We start from the raw sequence: 23,963 nt of genomic DNA, 5'->3' as shown, positions 1-23,963 counted from the left end.
GCCAAATCTTCAGAGGTTTTCAGAATCCTTAGTCCACATTTGTGATGACTTTTACAATTGGCAGTTACTCATTTGGGGAGGGGGTAATCTTTTGGAAGAGATGTTGAAGCTCTTTCCTTGCTAAATGGGACAGATTATTATTTTGCTAAATGGGAAAAATTCAGACCCCTATCATATCAAATCTGGACATTTACAGGGCAATGTGGGCCAGCAACAGTAGGATCCACCATGATCAGTAACCACATGGCTTAACATAAACCTCACTCCACCAATCCTGGTTCAGTGAGTGCGAAAGGGGATTCCAGGATCCATTTCTGGGGCATGTAATTTTGAGGTGCCAACCTGAAGTTTTAACACAGGACTGCATGCATGGGCAGAGCTAAGCAATCCCACATCTAACAATCAGATCAAAGTCTTGCAGACCCAGATGAGAAAGATAGGATCTGAAACAGAAACTGTGTGCTCACCTCATCCATGTGGACCACGATCCTATCTACATTTTGCCTGTATTAGGCCCATATTGGAATACTAGAGAGCATAGCTTTAAGGTGAGAGGGGACTGTACAGATGAAGGGTCTTGACCCAAAAGGTTGACTGTCCATTTCCCTCCATAGATGCTGCCTGACCCACTGAGTTCCTCCAGCGCTTGTTAATGACTTTCCTTCCACAGTGTCTCAGCTAATGAACCAGCCTATATCTGCATGTGGCAAGATCTAGGTAGCATTTGGACATGGGCTGCACCAGTTAAACTGCTTTAGTGATGACCATCGAAGGATAAATATTGGTTGGTACCTTTTGGTAACTTCTCTGCTCTTTGAAATAGTGGCATGGGATTTTGTTTTTACATACACCTGAGACAGCATATATAATCAAGGTTTAATATCTCATTCAAAAAATGGTACCTTTGACACTTCTTTCCTGGTAAAGAAATGGCAGCCTAGATTTTTGTGCCCAAGTCTCTGGGGTGTGACCTAATGTGCCAACTTCTAAAGCCACAGTTGGTACAAATTAAAATCAAAATTCATAATTTGGATTTGATAATTTTTAGTAGAATTGAGCAAATTAATTAAACATAGTTTTGTGCTGCTATACTTAATTTAAATACCTTGATCTAAATTTTAATTTAAGTTGATCAGCTGACGAACTAGGCTATATTAAATGATTGAAGAAATAATTTTATAGAAATTAGTGAATTGTTAACTAGGCCTAGAAATTATAAGTGAATTTGTATTTCTTTCAGATGGTCCAGCAATATATCCCTTGCCAATTCAAAACAGCAAGCCACTGCTGACTGTTAGCTTCACATCAGGGGATATCAGCATGATGAACAACTATGATGATTTGTCACCTACTGTTATCCGCTCGGATATGAAAGGTGAGAAATACAGCTTCAGGAAAATGTGATGTAGTAGTTCAGTTTATTCAGCAAATGGTACTTAATTATTTCTTTTCATGTAAGTGCACTTTTTAATACAGAAATTTAATTTAACTTTACCTAAGATGATACAGCACAGTTTCCTCTTTTCAAACTGCAAATGATTTCATGACATAGTGCTCCTTTAAGACTTTAAGTCTATGATGGATAAAAGAACAATTAAAAATAACAAAATGATCTATTCCTGTTCAGCATTCTGGTCAGAGTAAATTTCTAGTGGGCAAAACCTGTGAGGTTTAGACAGTACAGCAACATCATCAATTAAGAGCAAAATAGTTGTTGAAACAAATATTTTGCATTCATTAGAAATACAAGATTGATGATATGCTGTATTATATTGTAATAAAATAGTAATTTGTGCCAGTTGGCATGTTCCCAATAATAGATGTGTTATTTAAATATTTGAGTACCATTTAGGGGCAGCTATATAGAAGAGGCTAAACATAGGTCATTTTCTTGTACCTCTCTCAGTAATCAATTGAAGAGCGCTATTAATAGAAGACGGGCAGAGGCGGTTCACCTACATTCATTGGCAAGAGGAGTTGTACAATCAATATCGAAAAGAGTGGCAATCCACATAATTTAAGAGAAAATTGTCTTGAAGACGAGATGAATACTAGAAACTGAGGATTTTGAGAATTACACAGTATGCATGTACTTGAAAAAATACTGTTGTTTTATGATAACACCTAAATTTGTATTTCAGCATTTAGGTTATTAAATAAATGTTTCACTGAATTAGAAGGGTTTAGCTATTCATGAGTTTCAGGAAGGGGGAGCCTCAGGACTGAGATATGGAAGAAGATAATGCCCAAGGATAAATCTCCCAACCACTCTTGTGTATATTTGTACACCTGGCTTGGACATTGTTAATCCCAGGCCCATACCAATCCAAAACTGGGTGGAGAAATGAATTCTTCAATATTTGTTGAGCAAGTTCTGCAGCATTAGGATGTTTCTACCCAAGTGCAAGTTCACAGAAATTATTGGGATACTTGAAATATTCAGGTGCCTTACCTATGTGATTTTTCTGCTTTTTAATTATTGATGTAATGTGCATTCAAGATGGGGGTTGGGGGGAGAAGGGATCTTCATTGAGTGTGAATTCTTCTATCAACAAAATCATTGCTTGTTTGAAAATATTTTATACTGTGCTTTATAAAATACTAATTACATAAATCGTCCCGTCTAAGCTTCAGAATATTGTGTACATAAATAACCAGGGCTCAATAGGTACCTTAATTTTGATAATTACTTTTTGAGTGTAACGCTCAGTCCAACGACAAAGTTATTCTTGGCTGTCAGTCAGGATGGTACCATCTTTCTCTGTGATGGGATTTTCATTCATCTCTTTGTTTCTTGTTCACTCATCTGAGTGCTACCATGTTTTGCTTCCAGGTCTGTAATCATTTTATAAGTATATTCAAGTGCCTCTTTGACTCATCTTTAGTACCATGAAGGTCCCCTCTATTCAAAGCAGTTCTGAATCTTTTTGTATAGATCTTGTCCAGACTGAAACAGAGCTGACTACGTTAGTTACAGAAGGATTTTTCTGTTAAGCATGGTTGGTAATGTGTAGATGAGGGTCATACTGAAAAGAATCCCTATGTCCTTGCTGAAAGAGACTACCCCGAGTGCTATTGTAGATTCGGAACCGGATGTTCCATAATTGCCACCTGCTTCCCACTGCATTTTTGTGGGAAGGAAGCAGTGAAACAACAGGCACCTCCTGGAGTTATTTGATAATCATAGCAGGAAAGACATCTATAGTAAAGTTAAAACATCCACTCAAGGTAGTGTCCCTATTAAAGGTGTTCCTTGGGAAAATAAAGCTAACCATGCAATAAGAGAATAAAATATCTGAGTTCAGGATTGATAATGGTATGAAGCAAAGCTATGTTGTGGTGTTCACTAGCTTTCAGTAGCATGCAAAAGTTTGGGCACCCCTGGTCAAAATTTCTGTTACTGTGAATAGCTAAGTGAGTAAAAGATGACCTGATTTCCAAAAGGCATAAAGTTAAAGATGACACATTTCTTTAATATTTTAAGCAAGATTACTTTTTTATTTCCATCTTTTACAGTTTCAACATAACAAAAAAGGAAAAGGGCCCGAAGCAAAAGTTTGGGCACCCTGCATGGTCAGTACTTAGTAACACCCCCTTTGGCAAGTATCACAGCTTGTAAATGCTTTCTGTAGCCAGCAGAGTCTTTCAATTCTTGTTTCGGGGATTTTCGCCCATTCTTCCTTGCAAAAGGCTTCTAGTTCTGCGAGATTCTTGGGCTGTCTTGCATGCACTGCTCTTTTGAGGTCTATCCACAGATTTCCAATGATTTTTAGGTCGGGGGACTGTGAGGGCCATGGCAAAACCTTCAGCTTATGCTTCTTGAGGTAGTCCATTGTGGATTTTGAGGTGTGTTTAGGATCATTATCCTGTTGTAGAAGCCATCCTCTTTTCATCTTCAGCTTTTTTGTTTACAGACGGTGTGATGTTTGCTTCCAGAATTTGCTGGTATTTAATTGAATTCATTCTTCCCTCTACCAGTGAAATGTTCCCCGTGCCACTGGCTGCAACACAAGCCCAAAGCGTGATCGATCCACCCCCGTGCTTACAGTAGGAGAGGTGTTCTTTTCATGAAATTCTGCACTCTTTTTTTCTCCAAACATCTAAACAAGCCTGATGCATTTTGGAAACAAGTTTATTTTAACTTCATCAGTCCACAGGACTTGTTTCTAAAATGCATCAGGCTTGTTTAGATGTTCCTTTGCAAACTTCTGACGCTGAATTTTGTGGTGAGGACGTGGGAAAGTTTGGAGAAAAACTGGTAGAGGGAAGAATGAATTCAATTCAATACCAGCAAATTCTGGAAGCAAACATCACACCGTCTGTAAACAAAAAAGCTGAAGATGAAAAGAGGATGGCTTCTATAACAGGATAATGATCCTAAACACATCTCAAAATCCACAATGGACTACCTCAAGAAGCATAAGCTGAAGGTTTTGCCATGGCCCTCACAGTCCCCCGACCTAAAAATCATTGGAAATCTGTGGATAGACCTCAAAAGAGCAGTGCATGCAAGACAGCCCAAGAATCTCGCAGAACTAGAAGCCTTTTGCAAGGAAGAATGGGCGAAAATCCCCCAAACAAGAATTGAAAGACTCTTAGCTGGCTACAGAAAGCATTTACAAGCTGTGATACTTGCCAAAGGGGGTGTTACTAAGTACTGACTATGCAGGGTGCCCAAACTTTTGCTTCGGGCCCTTTTCCTTTTTTGTTATGTTGAAACTGTAAAAGATGGAAATAAAAAAAGTAATCTTGCTTAAAATATTAAAGAAATGTGTCATCTTTAACTTTATGCCTTTTGGAAATCAGGTCATCTTTTACTCAGCTATTCACAGTAACAGAAATTTTGACCAGGGGTGCCCAAACTTTTGCATGCCACTACCAGCTTTGGCATCTTCAATATTCTCAAATATACTTTTCAAAGGGATTGTTAATTGGCATGTTAATAGAGTTAAGATGGAGGGATGTTTGGTCAGCCATCCCAGCAAATGAAATGTTATTAATTTGACTCTTCAAGATACAGAAGTTGACACAACAATTAATACAACCTCTGCCACCTTGCTCTTTTTTGTAAAAGAGGCTACTGAGTCTGCACCCAAAGATGCCTGTTTATCAGCTTGTATCGGTAATAAAAAAACAAAATGCTGGAAATACTCAACAGGTCATGCATCATCTGTGTAGAGAGGTAAACAGAGTTCACATTTTGGGTCGATGATCTTTCATCAGAACTGGGAAAATTTAGAATGAAATTTAAAGTTGAGAAGAGGGAGAGAGGGGCAGAGAGAACAAAAGGGAAGGTCTGTAATAGGCTGAGGAGTATGTGAGATTGGTTAATAGAAGTGGTGGTGTTGATGCTGGCTGGTTGAAACTAGAAAATAACAAAAGATGCATGTGGAGGAGCAATAAGTAACAAATCAAATCTGAAGTGCCAGGAGAGGGAGGAAAAAGTGAATGCTGGAAATGTGAGAAGACTGGAAGGTATGATTATCTGAAGTCGTTTAATCATATTGGATATTGACTGTCTTAATATGCCAGGTCAGAAGATCAGGTGTTCTTCTTCAAGCTAATGTTAAATTTCATTGGAAAAGTGTAAGAGACTAAAGACAGAGGTCAGTGCGGGGAAGTAGTGACAGGCATAGCTATGGGCACTCACATGGGCCCAGCTATGCCTGCCTCTTCGTTGGCTATGTTGAACAGTCTCTGTTCCGAGCCTTCTCTGGCCCCATTCCTCAACTCTTTCTCCACTATATTGACAATTGCATTGGTGCCATCTCTTGTACCCGTGTGGAACTCGACAGTTTCATAAATTTTGCCACTAATTTTCACCCAGCTCTCCAATTTAATTGGACTATCACTGACACCTCTGCCTCCTGCCTTGATCTTTCCATCTCCATTTCAAGACATTCCTTATCCACTGACATCATCTACAAACCCATTGATGTGCACAGCTACCTCGATTACAGCTCCTCCCACCCTGTCTCATGCAAGGATCCTATCCCTTCTTCTCAATTTCTCCGCCTCCGCTGCATCTGCTCCAATGGTGAGGCTTTCCACTCCAGGACATCCGAGATGTCCAACTTCTTTTCTAACCGTGGCTTCCCCCCGACTGGTCGAGAGAGCTCGCACCTGTATCTCTGCCATTTCCCACACCTCCGCTCTCAACCCCACCCCTCCCAGACCCAACAAGGATAGGGTCCCCCTTGTCCTCTCATTTCATCCCACCAGCCTGTGTATCCAACACATCATTCTCTGCCACTTCCACCATCTCCAACAGGACCCCATTACCAAGCATATCTTCCCCTCTGCACCCTTTTCTGCTTTTCGCAGGGACTGCTCTCTGCGACCCCCTCTTCCCCCCCCCACAATCCCACTCCCACTCCAGGAACTTTCCACTGCCCCTCCATAGGTGCAACACCTGCCCCTACACCATCTCCATCCAGGTACCTAAACAGTCCTTTCAGGTGAGACAGAGAGTCACCTCCTTTAAAATCATCTACTACATTCAGTGCTCCAAGTGTGGCCTCCTCTACATTGGTGAGACCAAACGCAGACTAGGTAACCATTTCACAGACATCTGCGCTCTGTCTGTAACCGTGATCTGCATCTTCCCATTGCTAGTCACTTCAACTCCCCCTCCCACGCTATCACAGATATGTCAGTCCTCTGCCTCCTCCACTGCCAGGAGAATTCCAAGCACACCTCATTTTCTGTCTTGGAACCTTGCAGCCTAACAGCATGAACATTGAATTCTCCCACTTTAAGTAATCCTCACACACACCCCCAAACATGCCTCCTTTTTTTTTCTTTTTCCTAGTGTATCTTTTTTTTCTAACCCTTTTTTTTCCTCTCTTTACCTTTTGTCCCATTCCCTGGTGAATCTGCTCTCCCCTCCTCCCTACACCTGCCTCTCACCATCTCTTACCTGTAACTACCTATCACCACCTGGTGCCCACCCCACCTCCCCTCTTTTGTCCACCTATCCCTGCTCTGCTTTTCCTCCCTCTATATTGGGCTTCCCCTTTTCCTATCTTCAGTCCTGAGCTTCAGTCCCTCCATTCTGTGACCTGGTGCTCTGGTTCCCATCCCCTTGCCATTCAGCTTAAGCCATTCTGGGTAGCAGCAGCAAACTCCCTGCCAGGATATTCTCCCTGCCAGGATACTCCCTCCAGTTAAGGTCGCCCTGTCCCAGAAAAGGTCACAATAATCCAGAAACCTGAAACCCTGACCCCTGCACCAGCTCCTCAGCCACGCAGTCATCTGCTCTAACTTTGCTTCTATCCTCACTAGCACGTAGCAGTAGGAGTAATCCAGAGTTTATTACCCTTGAGATCCTGCTCTTTAATTTCTTTCCTAACTCCCTACATTCACTACACAAGGACCTCATTCCTTCTTACCTATGTTGTTGGTGCCAATCTAGCTGCACATCCTTCCTCTTGAGAATGTTCTGCAGCCACTCTGAGACATCCCTGACCCTGGCACCTGGGATGCAACACAAGGTGGGAAGGTGGGACCTGTACAGAGTGGATGGGTTACACCTGAACTCAAGGAGGACCAATATCCTTTCAGGGCAGGTTTGCTAGTGTGGTTCGGGAGGGTTTAAACTAGTTTGCGAGGGGGATGGGAACTGGAGGGATAGGTCAGTGGAAGAAGTGCATGGAGTAAAGTCAGATCGAACTTTGAGGAAGGAGAAGCAGGGTATAGGGTATAAACGTAGAAAGGTGGATGGGCTAAAGTGCTTTTACTTAAATGCAAGAAGTATCAGGAATACGGGTGATGAACTAAGTGCTTGGATAAATATGTGGAACTACGATATTGTGGCTCTTGCAAAGACCTGGCTGTCACCAGGGCAGGAATGGATATTGAATATTCCTGGATTTCAGTGTTTTAAAAGGGATAGGGAGGGGGGGAGAAGAGGAGGAGGAGTGGCGTTACTGGTCAGGGATACTATTACAGCTGCAGAAAGGGTGGATAATGTAGCAGGATCCTTTCTAGAGTCAATATGGGTGGAAGTTAGGAACAAGAAAGGAGCAGTTACTCTACTGGGAGTATTCTATAGGCCCCTAGGTAGCAGCAGGGATACTGAGGAGCAGATTGGGAGGCAGATTTTGGAAAGGTGCAAGAATAACAGAGTTGTTATCATGGGAGACTTCATTCCCAAATATTGATTGGCACCTGCTTAGTGCCAAAGGTTTAGACTGGGCAGAGTTTGTTAAGTGTGTCCAAGACTGATTCCTGTCACAGTATTAGGTAATAAACCGGGTCAGGTGATAGATCTCTCAGTGGGTGAGCATTTGAGGGACAGTGAACACCGCTACCTAACTTTTAGCATTCTCTTGGACAAGGATAGGAGCAAAGAGACAGGAAGATATTTAATTGGGGAAGGGCAAATTATGAGGCTATAAGGCTAGAACTTGAGAGTGTGAATTGGGATGACATTTTTGAAGGGAAATGTACTATGGAGATGTGGTCGTTGTTCAGGGATCTCTTGCAGGATGTTAGGGATAAATTTGTCTCAGTGAGGCAGAGAAAGAATGGCAGGGTGAAGGAACCATGAGTGACAAGAGAGGTGGAACAACTAGTTAGGAAGAAGGAGGCAGCATACATAAGGTTTAGGAAGCAAGGATCAGATAGGGCTCTTGAGGAATCTCGGTTAGCAAGGAAGGAACTTAAGGGGCTGAGGAGATCAAGAAGGGGACATGAAAAAGCCTTGGTGAGTAGGGTTAAGGAAAATCCCAAGGCTTTTTTCACTTATGTGAAGAGCAGAAGGATGACGAGAGTAAAAGTAGGACTGACTAGAGACAAAGGTGGGAAGATGTGCCAGGAAGCTGTGGAAGTGGGTGAGGTTCTCAATGAATACTTCTCTTCAGTATTCACTTAGGAGAGGGGCCTTGATGATGCTGAGGATGGTGCTGGTAAGGTTAATGTTGGGGAGCATGTAGATATCAAGAGGGAGGATGTGTTGGAACTGTTAGAAAATATTAGGACAGATAAGTCTCCAGGGCCAGACGGAATATTCCCCAGGCTGCTCCGTGAGGCAAGGGAGAAGATTGCTGAACCATTAGCTAGGATCTTTGAGTCCTTGTTGTCCGCGGAAATGGTACCAGAGGATTGGAGGGTGGCAAATGTTGTCCCCTTATTCAAAAAAACGAAGTAGGGATAGTTCAGGGAATTATAGACCAGTGAGCCTTACGTCTGTGGTGGGCAAGCTGTTGGAAAAGATTCTTAGAGATAGGATCTATGGGCATTTAGAGAATCATGGTCTGAGCGGGGACAGCCAGCATAGCTTTGTGAAGGGCAGATCATGTCTCACAAGCCTGATAGTGTTCTTTGAGGGGGTGACCAGGAAGATTGATGAGGGTAGTGCAGTAGATGTGGTCTACGTGGATTTTAGCAAGGCATTTGACAAGGTTCCACATGGTAGGCTTCTTCAGAAGGTCAGAGGGCATGGGATCCAGGGAAGCTTGGCTGTGTGGATTCGGAATTGGCTTGCCTGTAGAAAGCAGAGGGTTTTGGTGGAGGGAGTGCATTCAGATTGGAGGGCTGTGACTAGCGGTGTCCCACAAGGATCGGTTCTGGGACCTCTACTTTTCGTGATATTTATTAATGACTTGGATGAGGGGGTAGAAGGGTGGGTTGGCAAGTTTGCAGACTACACAAAGGTTGGTGGTGTTGTGGATAGTGTGAAGGACTGTTGAAGATTGCAGAGGGATATTGATAGGATGCTGAGCTGGGCTGAGAAGTGGCAGATGGGGTTCAATCCGGAGAAGGGTGAGGTGGTACACTTTGGAAGGACAAACTCCAAGGTGGAGTACAAAGTTAATGGCAGGATTCTGGGTAGTGTGAAGGAGCAGAGGGATCTGGGGGTTCATATCCACAGATCCCTGAAAGTTGCCTCACAGGTGGATGGGGTAGTTAAGAAAGCTTATGGGCTGTTAGCTTTCATAAGTTGTGGGATCGAGTTTAAGAGCCGCGAGGTAATGATGCAGCTCTACAAAACTCTGGTTAGACCACACTTGGAGTACTGTGTCCAGTTCTTATTGCCTCATTATAGGAAGGATGTGGAAGCGTTGGAAAGGGTGCAGAGTATATTTACCAGGATGCTGCCTGGTTTAGAGAGTATGCATTATGAGGAAAGACTAAGGGAGCTAGGGCTTTACTCTTTGGAGATGAGAGGAGACATGTTAGAGGTATACAAAATATTAAGAAGAATAGACAGTAGCCAGCCAGTGCCTCTTTCCTGGGGCACCAATGCTCAATACAAGAGGGCATGGCTTTAAAGTAATGGGTGGAAAGTTCAAGGGAGATATCAGAGGGAGGTATTTTACCCAGAGAGTGGTTGGTGCATGGAATGCGCTGCCTGGGGCAGTGGTGGAGGCAAGTACATTGGTCAAATTCAAGAGGTTGCCAGATAAGTATATGGAGGAATTTAAAATAGAGGGATATGTGGGGGGAAGGGGTTAGTTTTTAGGCGAGGTTTAAAGGTCGGCACAACATTGTGGGCCGAAGGGCCTGTATTGTGCTGTACTTTCTATGATTCTATGACCATCCTGGTGTCTATGTTGCGGCCACAGAATCTCCTATCTGTCCCCTAACTATTGAGTCACCTATCACTTGACTGCCTGACTTCTCCTTTACCTGCCAGGGCTCAGAGCCAGTCTCAGTGCCACCGATCTGGCTGCTGCTGCTTTGCCCAAAAAGGTCATACTCTCCCCCGCAGTGTCCAAACAAGTATACTTGTTGCTGAGGGGAATGGCCATAGGGGAGCCCTGCACTGTCTGTCTGTTCCCCTTCCCTCTCCTGGTGGTCACCCTGCAGCCTAGGAGTGAGCACCTCACTGAAACTCTGATCTGTGAGGTGCTCACTCCTTAACGTATCTCCTGCAGTTTCTTGTGATTCCCTGTTAAATTGTGCCTTTAGTGTCCTCAGGATGCCTCAGATCACTTCACATATCAAAGAAGGGCTTTGGAAGTGCCACCATTGGAATTTTTAAACAACTTCATCTGCGTTAGTTTCTCTGGTGCTAAAATCCTTATCCACACCATTGTCTCTGGACTGACAATGTATTTGTTTTATATGTAATTGCTTAATTACTTTTTCCATCTCATGAGTATACTCCCATTTATAATGTGCACACAGACTTTAGGCTCATTTTTCAACATAAAATTGGTAACTAAAAAATCTAACCTTTTTATGGATGGCAGAATGGCACAACTAGTAGAGTTGCTGCCTCAGAGGCAGAGACCTGGATTCAATCCTGACATTAGCTGCTGTCTGAGTGGAGTTTGCACGCTCTCTCTGTGTCCATGGGGGTTTCTCCCACATTCCACAGATAAGCAGGTTGGTTGGTTAAATGACCCCTCTTAATTGCCCCTAGTATAGGTGAGTCATAGAATCTGGGGGAAATTGATGAGAATGTGGGAATAATTTTTTTTAAATGGCACTAATGTAGGATTAGTGTAAATGGGTGGTCGATGACCAGTCACAGAGGACTGTTTTCGTATTGTATTTCTCTCAGTCCATTGAACAATTCTTTTGAGGACTGCTACAATTTTGTGTATTGCTTTTGAAGACCATATTGACTCTTGTTCTATTGTCCCTGTTAAGTATTTGGCTTAATTGATTTTTGTGTCTGCCTCATTATTCTAGATGTGGTCGTACAGTGGAGCACACAGGGAGACCTGCTGGCTGTCGCAGGCATGGAAAGGCAGAGTCAATCTTACGAACTAGGAAGTGTTCCAGTAGTGAAAAATGCTGCAGTTAAATTCTTTAATAACCATGGAGAACATATTTACACACTGGAAAGTCCCACCCAGGTATACAAGTCTATACCAGTCATTGTCTTGTCGTTAATTGTTAACTATAATTCTTGAAAATTTACCTTATTAGTTTCACGGAAAATGGAAGTATTGGGTGTTGAATCACACCCTCAAGAATAATTTAGTTAAAATTATTTTGTTTACTTTTAAAAATGGCCTATTAGCCTACACGATGCCAGAACATTTTTGTTTCTGGAACAAATGTGAATTTCCAGCTCTGAAGATCTGAAGCTTGGGATCAGGGTTTGAGAACTGAATGTACCTGTTCGGTAATGTGATTGACCAGTCTGCATTGGATCTGCCCTCCGTTGAGAAGACAACATCCTGGCCAATGAATGCTTACACTAAACTGAAAGAAGTACAAAAATCTCTGCCTCACCCACAAAGTGTGTTTGGTAACCCTCAGGATGGGAAGGAGGTAAAAGGGCAGGTAGTAATAATTTTTGGATTATGATGCATCAAGCAAAGATGTGTGAGTCTCTGTGCTTGTGTGTTTGCTTTTTATACAAAGGGAAAGTTATACAGCACTTTTTTTTCCACATGTAATGAACAACAATTTTAATTGAGTTACTGACCTGTGAGTAAATATGGCTGGCAGCTTTGTGCACAATAAGGTCAACAAGCAACATAAAACATTAATCTGCTGTTTTTGGCTTTGTGAAGGAGTCAGTGAGTAAGTTCTATAAATAACAGGTCTTTAAATAGTGTTTTATGTGAAAGGTCACAATTTCCTTCAGGATACTCTACATGTAGAATCCCAGTGGTGGGTGCAGAATGCAGAGGGGCAAAGACAGTGCAATCACTTGGCTCTATTCTGATATTTTCAGATGAATATGTATTTATGTACGTTGTATTTTACTGATTATTTATCACCATTGTAAGCATTGCTTTAGTTATCCTAGTAAAACAATTGATATTTTATTATATTGGTCTCGGCAAAAGAATCACCACACTTCTAATATATCAGCTTTGATATAAGTATCATGGTTTTAGGAAACCTAAGATTTTTTTGAACATGCAAGAAAAGTCAGATTATGTGCCTTGCAAAGTTTTTTTTCTTATTCTTTATTTGATAATTGTTCTGGTGGCTTGGAAGGTAAAATAAGGTGATCAAACAATAGAGATGATTACAAATCTTTGGCACACATGGGAATCTTTGGTAATGTAGTAGAAAGTGAGGAGGAGTTTCTAAGGGTACGGCATGTGATCAGCTAGAAAGTTGGGCAGAGTGATGGCAAATGGAATTTAATCTTGACAATTGTAAAGTGATGTATTTGGGAGGGCCAACAATTAAGACAATAAATAGTAAATGCTAGGGGCCTAGGGAATGTTGATGAACAGGTGGACCTTGGGGTACAAGTCCATAGATCACAAAGTGGCAGCATAGATATGGGGTGGATGCCTTCATCAGCTGTGGCATGGAATATAAGAGTAGGTGCATCATGTTGCAGCTTTATGAAAACAGGCCATATCTGGAGTATTGTGTGCAATTTTGGTTCCCACACAATAGGAAGGATTAATTGCAGTGGAGAAAATGCAGAGGAGGTTCACCAGGATGTTGCCTGGGTTGAAGCATTTTAGTTATAAAGAGATATTGAATAGGCTGGGTTTGATTTCTGTGGAGCAGAGGAGGCTGAGGGGGGTACTTGATGTACTGTAGGTGTATAAAATTGAGGGGGGGGGAGAATAGATGAAGTAGATAGTAAGGATCTTTTTCCATTGGTGGGGATGACTAAAACAAAAGGACATGGGTATAAGGAGGTTAAGAGGGGACCTGAGGGGAGATTCCCTCCCCACCCCACACAGAGATGGGCACACACAGTGAGTGGTTGGAATCTGGAATGCACTACCTCAGGAGGTGGTGAAGATAGGCACTCCCACAACACTTAAGATGTATCTAGACACGCACTTGAATTGCCAAGGCGTGAGAACCTACAGGTCAAATGTGGGTAAATGGGATTTGTGTATATAAAACTAATGGCTAGCTTGGACATAGTGGGCTGAAGTGCCTGTTTCTATGCTGTACAACTTTGATTCTCTAATTGGAGAAAAGGCAAGTAATGAACTACTGAAAATCTTAAGTATCATCTCACCATTGGGTGAGGCAAAGAGAAATATAAAGAGCCAAGAACATAACAACCTTTAATTTCATTTGTGACTCTCATTGTTCATCTCCAACTGAAAACCCACATCACTTCTCCCCATCCTCAGTGCTGCTAAATCCTCATATACCGTCAAACACAATGCAGGAAAGATTTAGTTTCAAAAATAGTTTGATGTATACCACAGCTCATTCACCTCTTTGCAATCATCAAGCTCCAACAACCCTTGCCTCCCTTCCTCCTACCCCACATTTCATTCAGTAAAATCCAATGCTCTATCCAGTGATGCTAAACCACAGATTCCGAACACTAGTAATCATTCCCAACCTTTTACATGTAGCCAATCATCTTGTTATGTGTCATGTCTTGAAAAGGTAATAAATATTTAGTAAATATGAAAGGTGACTCAGTTTGTGTATCTGAAGCTGATACAAGATGATTTGATTAAATGGGTTATATGCACATACTACATAAAGTAAATGGAAATCTGTGTAAAGTACTTTCATTGTATTCTTTAAATGAATTGTACTGCTCAGCGGTATTTTCCTTTTTACTCCACAGCGTCCCATTACAGCCATCTGTTGGGGTCATCGTGACTCACGTTTGTTCTTATCTTCTGGACCTGCCCTGTACGTTGTTCGTGTGGAGCACAGGATTGCCAACCTACAATTATTGTGTCAGCAGGCTATTGTCATTTCTCTTCGTGATGAGAAAGACTTCAGCAAATTAACACTTCCACCTCGTCTTTGTTCATACCTCACTGCTGCCTTTGTATCAACAATTAAGGTATTTATTATTATTAAAAGCATCAAGTTGCAGAGCCTATTTTGAGAGGTCAAATATATGCAACATTAAAGATGTTACTTTCATCTATGTAATGGAACTGATCAATACTTGGATATATTTACTTGCATACACTACATAGAATAAGTCCAGATAACTAGCCATGTGTTAGGGGGTCAGACATGTATTATGTAACCCCATGCTGCTGTATGAAAACTCCTGGGTGTTACTGCTCAATTTGCCTGCTCATGCATTCCTCAGCAGTTTTCATTACTAAAGCCATTACATCTTCTCAGCTTATTAGTTCAGGAGAGAGATTTTTCATATCTACTGCTTTCTAAAGAAAAACTGCCTGTTTTCAAGGATGGTAACAAGGCCATTTGCTAAATCTGTGTTGAGCCATCACTCTCAATCTAATGTCTTATAAAATTAAATGTCCTTATCCATTACTCATAACTTGTAAATTCAAAAGTATCTTTATTGTCTACCATTCAGGATCATTGCAGGAAACATCCAAGCAGGTCATGAGCTTAACAGTTTTGTTATTTAACTTTAATTTTCTGTAATGGAGTTGTTGGGATCCCAATAGTTAAAATTCTGTACTCCACTTCTAAAGCTAGGACAAGTTATTAACCACCACTATACATGAACGTAGAACAGTAAAGCACAGGAACAATCCTATTGGCCCACAATATCAGTGCTGAACACAATGCCAAATTAAACTAAACCTATCTGCCCGCACATGATCAATATTTCTCCATCCCTGATTGTTGTGCTTCTCTAAGTGCCTCTTAAATGCCATTATTGTGTCTGTTTCCACAACCACCTCTGGCAGTGCATTCCAAGCACCTGCCACTCTCGGTTTAAAATAAATTACCCCCACACATCTCCTTTAAACTTGCCCCATCCCATCTTACTGCACATCTCCTTTTAAACTTTCCCTCTCTTGCCCTTATGGCATGGATCTAGTAGTGTCTTCCACTTCACCATTTCAGGAGCAGGAAGGGGACACAAGGCTGCAAGAGTCCTGATGAAGGGTCTCGAACAGAAACATTGACTGTTCATTTCCCTCCATTGATGCTGCCTGACCTGCTGAGTTCCTCCAGCAGTTTGTTTTTTGCTTCAGATTACAGCATCTGCAGTCTCATGCAATATACAAAAACTGGAGGAACTTAGCAGGTCAAGCAGCAACTGTTGGAGACAAAGGGCCCTTTGCACATAGATTGCTGCTTGACTCCCAGAGCAAAGATTTGGTACCAACATGAGTTTGAACCATATCTAATTCCAGTTTTTTTTCTCCACTGAAAAGTTATTGTTGGTGAAAGGTGCCGTTTTCAAAATTGTTGGGGAATTCACTGAAATCAATTTTTATTACCACTCTTTAGAAACATTCTTAGTAAGTAAAGATCACAAGGAGAAACCTTGTGTGGAAATTTTAGGTGGAAATTATAGAATTGGTTCTGCAAGTTCCACTCTTGCAACTCATTGGTCCTTTTGAATTTTGAACTAAGCTTCCTCATTGAATCGTGCTCTGAAGCTGTCTGTATGTCATGTTTGGGTATAAATTATGGTAGCAATGCAGGTCATACCTGCTAGAATGACTAGCTTTAGAGTTTATGAATTTTCAAAGCAGCTAGCATATTCCCCAGAATATTGCAATGTCCGGTTTGAGATATAGCCCCCTGATTTTGCCAGCTAAGATATGTGTGAAACCAGATAGTTTATTGTTTCTTATTTGGGAAATCCAGTCTTTTCATCATTATCATTCCTTCAATAAACTTCAAAGGCTAGATTACCAAAAGTTGCATGTTCTCCATGTGGATGTCTCTTTGGAAATTTTTTTGGCAAGGCACTCCTCTTGTATTGTGGATGTCAAGAAGTCTGTCTTTGCCCTTCAAAAGTTGTATATAAATGTTGATTTAAATTATTAGTAATATTTTTCTAAATTGTTTTGCACTACATACAATGGAATTTATCATTCTCCATATGGCCTGTGCCTTGCATTCATCACACATGGGCTACACTTTTGTGCTGTGCAGCTTCAGTGTCCTGCTAATGTCATTACTGCAACCATTTCACAACGTGCTTGGCTGCAGGTGACAGAAACCAAGGCCCTACTCATGGATTAGCGGGTGACCTATTCTACTGTTCCTAATTGCCTAATGATTAACGATGAACATTTAAATAACTGAGTAAAATTAAAATAAAACAAATTCATTTAAAACCATGTTGTAAATTAATTAAAAACAATATTTAAAATAAAGGAAAAACAAACTGACACCTTTTACTGAAGGTTGGCATCCCCATTCAAATGTATGAGGCTATACAATGCAACACTGGTTGGTGTAAAGCTGAGGGGCAGATATGAAGTGTATGTGGCCTCTCAGCTCAGTGCTGAGTCCAGCAGTGGAACAGGAAGTCAGTCACGCTGCCATCTTGGCCAATGGACAGGTCACATGCATCATTTTATATTGTACTTCTGGGAAAGGGTTTGATTGAATCATTGAATGGAATTAAGAGAAAATCATTGTCTGATTTAGTAAAACCACCAAATGTTGTAGATTTGGAAGGTTTTTTTCCCCAATTCATTTGAGAATCTGTGCTCATTTGAACCTAATTCCTGCATCTAGTCAACATTTTCCAAAAGCAAAACAGGCAAAAGATTTTAGGTGCACAGGTTTTCTTATCTAATGATCATTATTTACAAGGTCAGTCATACTGGGATCACTTTTAGTAATGGGCTGTTCACTGCATGTAAATGAAGCATTGCTGAATCTGGAATTTTGCATTTTTATTCTACCCACCTTAACTTATTACATTGAATACTTTAACAGTTTATTGATTTTTGTTAGGTATACTAGTTTTATATCTGTGAATATTATCTATATTTAATATTGCAAATTTTGCCAAATTTAAACAAATCAAGGCTGTAGCAGATTCAACAGCAAGGCCTGACCCCACAATGACAACTTTCCAAACAGTTTTCTTCACATGGAGCCACATATGCAGTTTGACCATATAGTACCACCATGTTTCACAGTACTGGTGGAGCTGGGTCTACGGTCAAGTACTACCTGCCAAATAGCATCTAATTTAAGACAAGTCATGTATCTAATTGGGAATCAACAAATGCAAGGAGAAGTGTTATCCTATTCTATTTAGAATGATTGTTATGAAATAGCTTTTTTTTTCCTCTGGCAGAGACTGACAGGAAAATATTGGGGAAGGTATTGAAGTGACTAGCCAAATTGATCTTTCACTTCTAAAACCTGTGCTTGAGTAGCCAGTATGATCAGATAAAAGTCTGTCTTCCACTTCAGGGGTCTTGTGCGATAGCATTTTGGAAATCTTGACTGACTTCATGGCATGTAAGATATCACAGTGAAATCTGTCAATGGTTTGGTAACGATAATCAATTTGGAGTCTTGTGGACATGAGAAGGGTACTATGGAAATTCAAAACAAGTGTGTTAGTGATCATTTTTCAAGATTTGGATTTGTGCTGGAACAGTTTAAAGAGAGCTTTAAAGAGAGCAGTGTTTTCATTTTGGGGAGCATAGGGTTCGAATAAACCTGGAGTTTAAAAATGCTAATCTTAGTAACAGTAAGTTACTGGATTGTCATTTTAAAAAAAAACCTCATGATTTACGAATATCCATCAGGAAGGCAACCTACTGGCACACAACAGGCCTGACTTGGTTTACTCTTAAATGTTTGCTCAGTTCAGAAGAAATTGGAATGGTCAATAAATCCTGGTATTTCATCCTGTGAATAAATTTTTAAAAATATTGAGAGTCTCACCAAATAAGAAATAGTTGTGATGAATTTTTAACTTTCTTGCATGAGAAGCTTATTACCGTTACAGAAATATAATGCTTATGAACTAAGTTGTTTTTTTTTTAAACTAATTATTGCTATCTTATTTAGCCTCCCATCCCAGATCCAAATAATATGCGGGATTTTGTAAGTTACCCCAACAGCAGGGAATGAAAGACTGCACTGCACTATGAAGCGTACAGAAGATGACCCAGAAGTAGGTGGGCCATGCTACACCCTGTATCTGGAATACCTGGGTGGACTAGTGCCAATTTTAAAAGGAAGGAGAATAAGTAAACTTCGACCAGAATTTGTCATTATGGACCCTAAAACGGATGGTAAAACAGGTATGAACAGCTATTGATTTAAATTTGAAGCACAGAATTTAAAATTGAATAATTTCATACGTGTTTGTTAATTTTGAAAGCCTTTGAGAAAGACTAACATTTCTAAATATTTCAGGGCATTGGTTAGCAATCAGAGGCTTTGTTTCTTTTTACTATCTGAAATACTATTGCAAATTACTGGAAATCCTAGAATAAAAACAAATGCTGGAAATACTCAGCAGGCTCAGCATCATCTGCAGAGAGGGTTAACATTTCAAGTTGATAATCTATCACTAGAGCTAAAGAAAGCTAGCAACATTACAGAATTTAAGCCAGTGTTGGTACCAGGAAAGGAGTGAGTGGAGGAAAACACAAAAAGGAAGGTACAGGATAAGGGAAAAGTCAATGTGCCAAGCAATAACAAAACAAAGCCAAAGGGGATAGTAATAGGATAAGTAAAGAGGATCTAGAAAAATATGATTTACTCCTAACACACATATAAATTCACCTAATGCGCCATTCATTACTGGGGAATAAATACCGATCTTGCATGTGATATTTGTGTCCTATGTATGAATGGAAAAAAATATGAAATAACTGAACTCAAACTTTGTCTGGTCTGAAAAATCTGGTGCTATTCACCAAACTTGCCCCTGAGCTTTGAAGCAATGGGGGAGGCCAAAGACGGTAATGAACCCACACCGACATGTAAAATCACAACTGACCAGATGTTCATGGTCACAATTGCAGACTAAATGGAGGTTCTCCAATCTGTTTAGCCTCCCTGTGATAGAAGCGCTCACATAGTGCACTATGTTTTTTACCCATAAAATTGGAAGAATAGCAGCTTTTGCTATCCCTTCATCATCATTGGGTCAAAATCATGGAACTCCTGAACAACAGAGTTCTACTGTCACAAGGATTGCAGTTTAAGAAAGTGCTGTAAGGGACTGGTGATCAGTACTGGCCCTGCCACAAAGCAATAGTGACGATGAGTACTGTTGGAGGGTTATTGGCCTGAAATATTACTTCTATTTCCCCCTGCACAGTATCTGTCTGATATGCTGAGTATCTCCAGCATTTTCAGTTTCATTTCAGATTTCCAGAATCTGCAATTTTACCTTTTAAATTAGTGACAATAGTGTCCTGCTAAATAGCTAGGGTATTTTGTTTCAAAAACGACCGGCTGAAATAAAACAGAAAATGCTGGAAGCACTCAGCCGACCAGAGAGCATCCGTGGAGGGAGAAACAGAGTTGACATTTCAGGCTTTTCATCAGAATTCATTTTGTTACCCTCCTGGTATTAAGGGGAAACCAGTGGATGTGATGCATTTGGATTTTCAGAATACTGTCAATGAGGTCCCACACAGGTTGATCAATATGGTTAGAACCCACAGAACAGAGGGGGTGGGGCGGGGGGTAATATAACCAGGTGAGAATTGGTTATCATTCGGAAAGTAATGAATAGGAATTAAACTGATCTTTGTTACTGTAGGTTGGCTGGCTGTGATTAGTGGGATACTGCAGGAATCGGTGCTTGGGCCCCAGCTGTTAACAAGGGGACTAAATATTTCCAAGTTTGTTCATGATGCAAAACTAGTTGGGATTGTAAGTAAGGAGGAAGATATAAAGAGACTTCAATGGGAAGAAGAAGCTGAGTGAGTGGGCAAGAAAATGACATGCAATATAAAGTAGAACATTTTAAAGTTATCTACTTGGCATTAAACAGGAAAGCAGAGTATTTTTTAAATGGCGAGAGATTGGATGGTGTCAATGTTCAAAGGTGGGCTTGTATATTAGTCACTGAAAACCAGTATTTAGGCGCAGCAAGTAATTTGAAAGGCAAATGGTTTGTTGATCTTTATTAAGAGTGGATTTGAGTACAGGAGGAAAGATGTCTTACTACAATGTGGCTGCAGCTCCTTTCAGATCAGTTGGAGCTGCAGTTGGACTCGCTGAGGAACATACAGGAAGCAGAAAGCATCATAGATAGGAGCTTCAGTAAGGTGGTCACACCACAGATTCAACCGAAGAGTAGATGGGTGACTGCCAGGAAGGGCGAGCAGGCAGTGTGGGGGTGCCCTGTAGTTACGCTCCTCTCTAACATGCATACTACTTCGTAATTTGTTGAGGGGGTTGGCCTTTCAGAAGAAAACAGCAGCAACCAGATCAATAGTACCATGACTTGCTCCGTTGTACAGCAGGGAGGGATGAAGCCTAGATGAACAGTAGTGATGGGGGAAAGGCAGGTGTTTCTGTGGCTATGAGGAAGACTCCAGGATAGTGTATTGTCTCCCACAGTTAGGGTCAAGGATGTTTCAGGGTACAGAATATTATGAAACGAAGGGTGAGTAGCCAGAGGTTGTAGTCCATATTGATATGAGCAACACAGGTGAAAAAGGTGTCATCCTGCAAAGGGAACTTGGGAAGTTTGGAAGGTTGAAAGGCAATACCTCTAGAGTTGTATCCGCTGTACCATGGTGTTTGTGAGACAAGTTTGAGGTCTCAAAAGTAAAGGACTCTGAACACAGCCTCAGAATTAAGTAATTTATTTACAAAGGTAAACGCAGGGAAAGGGTAACGGGAACAACACATCCACACACACACCAGTGATAGCGAGCATGGGAAAATCGCAACAAGGGTAAAATACACACACACACACACACACACACACACACACACAAAACGAACTGGGTGCAAACAATCAAGGAAAAGCAATATGCTACCTGCCACCCCCTTGACTCACTGCAGGCATGGCTCTATGTTCCCAGAGGTCCTTAACTAATTTCTCTTAAACAATACACAGCTTACCAACAGGGCATCCCTCGGAGACAAAAGAGAGAGAACCTAGCACATGTGGCACTCTTTATAGGGCTGGGGGTCCAGCCCAGGTAGTTCAAACAGCCCAATGGCTCGAGGCCAGGTACAAAAGGTGCTTAAAGGGACCAATGGTCAAGTGTGCCCAGATGGGTGGGGTGGAGCCAAACCTTGATTGACAGTGGTGTGTCTTCCAACCAAGTAGCGGCAGTGTTGTCACGTGACAGCCATGACCTCCACAATACAATCTGCCCCTTGGAAGTCACACCGCTCGCCAATCATTACATCGAAATAACCATTTCTAAGCCTAAAACTATATGTCAGTATACCGTACTAGTGAAGGGGCAGACGTGCTTTTAATAACCTGGCAAGCACAGCATGATATACAGATAGTGATGAGAATGAGAGCAGTTTGCCCAGTGGATGACATTTGCCCACCATCCCCCCAGGGACCCAAACAGGCCACCAGTTTCCCCATGAGGTATTGTGCTGGAGGAGCTGGTCCCTTGCTTTTTGAATTTTGACCACTGAGTCCCGAATGTGAGCAGCCAAGTGAGTGATGTTGCTGGACTCATCAGGGATAAAGGTGCAGCACTCCTTACCAATCACTGCACAGGTACCACCATCCTGAGCGAGTAGGTAATCCAGGGCCATTCGATTCTGCAGGGCGACCATCCTGACCGTTGTCAGCTCAGCTGCTGTCTGTGTCAGGGCGTCTCCGGTATGCTTGCAGTGCCACTGCCGTTTGTTGGCCAGCATCTCAAGCTGACCCCATGGGACAATTGGGCCATGCCATACGTGGGAAAGGCTATCATCCAGAACCCTATCCACCTCCATGATGGCCCTCTTTGTCCCGATGGTCACTGTATGCTGGGTGCTCCCCAAGGTTCATCTAGGGCGTGGATATACGGCACCGCAAATACTGGAAAGCAGCAGCTGTGCCAGCTCGTGGGGAGCCACGGGTAGGCATGGTAGCCGCAAATCCAGTGGGTCTCGTTCAAAGTCCAGGGAGCCCCAGCTTAGTGGCACCAATCAGAAGTGGTCACTGAGGCACCCGGATACCAGTTTTGCTTGCAGTCGCTGTCGGCCAACTGAAAGGGTGGAACCGTGCTCATTCGGGAGCCTGCACCAGCCTGCTTAGACTTGCTGAGTGGCTGTGGAATGACCCTGAGAGTTGGGACTCAAGTGGATGTCAAATTGGAGGGAGGGAAAGACCAGGTCCTGAAACACCCACCCCATTGGGGATTGCTGGAAGAATGTTCTATGGATGTGGTGGGGCCCTGCCATTCAGCCCCCCCCAAACTGATATCCCAAACCCCACAGGAGCAAAAAGTTTATGTAAACAGTTCATTTGAAGTCATTCCAGCGAGATTGGTGTAAGTGGTAGAGCTTCATCAGCGTGGGATGGGGTTCCGGACGCAGATCCAGCAGTCTGATATATTGGTGGTGCTGGCGACTCCATAAATGACTGCGCCCTTGGATCTTCTGCCAGAGGCTCCTTTTGGCGGACCGTCTCACTGGCCGAGACCCAGCAATTCAAAAGGGACACCTCCCTGGCGAGGAGCAAGTGGCAGTGCTTGTTCAAACAGCTCACTTTGCTGGTTCAAAAGCAGCCTGTTGTTTTGGGTCCCCCTAAGAATGTGACTTCTTCATGGGAGATAAGCCGTGGCAGCATAGTGGGGCTATGAATATCTAATCCACTGCTGCATGCCAAGGCCTGTCCGGCTGCACCCCCGCAATTTCCTCCACCAGAGTGACTGTGTTGGCGATGGTGCAGCGAGGGGCTGTGGGGGAGGCGGGTGGGGGGCAGACCTTGTTAAGGTGTCTGTAGTCCACCGTCATGCACCACGTCCCATTCTTTTTGCGGATTGGCCAGACGGGAATGTTGAAGGGAGAGAGGCTGCAGTCTAATGATGCCCTCCGCAGTGGGCTTTGGACGGCCTCAGTGATATCTGTGTCCCCTGGCACTCTGTACTGTGGGCTACAGACGACTTGGAGGGAGGGGGAACAAGAACTGGTTCCCATTTGGATGCCCCCAACCACGACTGTAGCCAGCGTGACCCCGAACGTAAACTTGCCCTGGTTCAGTATGAAGGGACTGTCCCTTAAGACGTTGATCCTAGGATGCACTCAGGCGAGGTCTGCTATCAACACTGTACGTGTCGAGGAGGTTGGTTCCCGATGGGCATGTGGATCATGACTTCCCTCGCAGGTAAAAGGGAACCCTCCAACCCCTCTATTTGCATCTGTGTCCCTTTCCACCTAGTGGGGTCGCCCGGGACGATGGTGTGTTGGGCACCCGTGTC

General features: G+C 42.4%; 1 protein-coding gene across 1 annotated transcript in view; it reads left to right on the top strand.

Moving 5' to 3' along the window:
- The window catches only part of tulp4a (TUB like protein 4a), a 178,179-nt gene that overhangs the window by 84,076 nt on the left and 70,140 nt on the right, over window positions 1-23,963 (top strand). Inside the window, 5 exon segments of the mRNA XM_052011964.1 lie at window positions 1,241-1,375; window positions 11,644-11,810; window positions 14,477-14,701; window positions 18,625-18,669; window positions 18,671-18,860. Coding sequence (XP_051867924.1) covers window positions 1,241-1,375; window positions 11,644-11,810; window positions 14,477-14,701; window positions 18,625-18,669; window positions 18,671-18,860 — 762 coding nt within the window.

Source organism: Pristis pectinata, chromosome 3, assembly GCF_009764475.1.
Source record: "Pristis pectinata isolate sPriPec2 chromosome 3, sPriPec2.1.pri, whole genome shotgun sequence".
Classification (NCBI taxonomy): Eukaryota; Metazoa; Chordata; class Chondrichthyes; order Rhinopristiformes; family Pristidae; genus Pristis; species Pristis pectinata.
The sequence above is the reverse complement of the archived record's forward strand: the minus strand, read 5'-3'. Positions and strand labels throughout refer to the sequence as shown.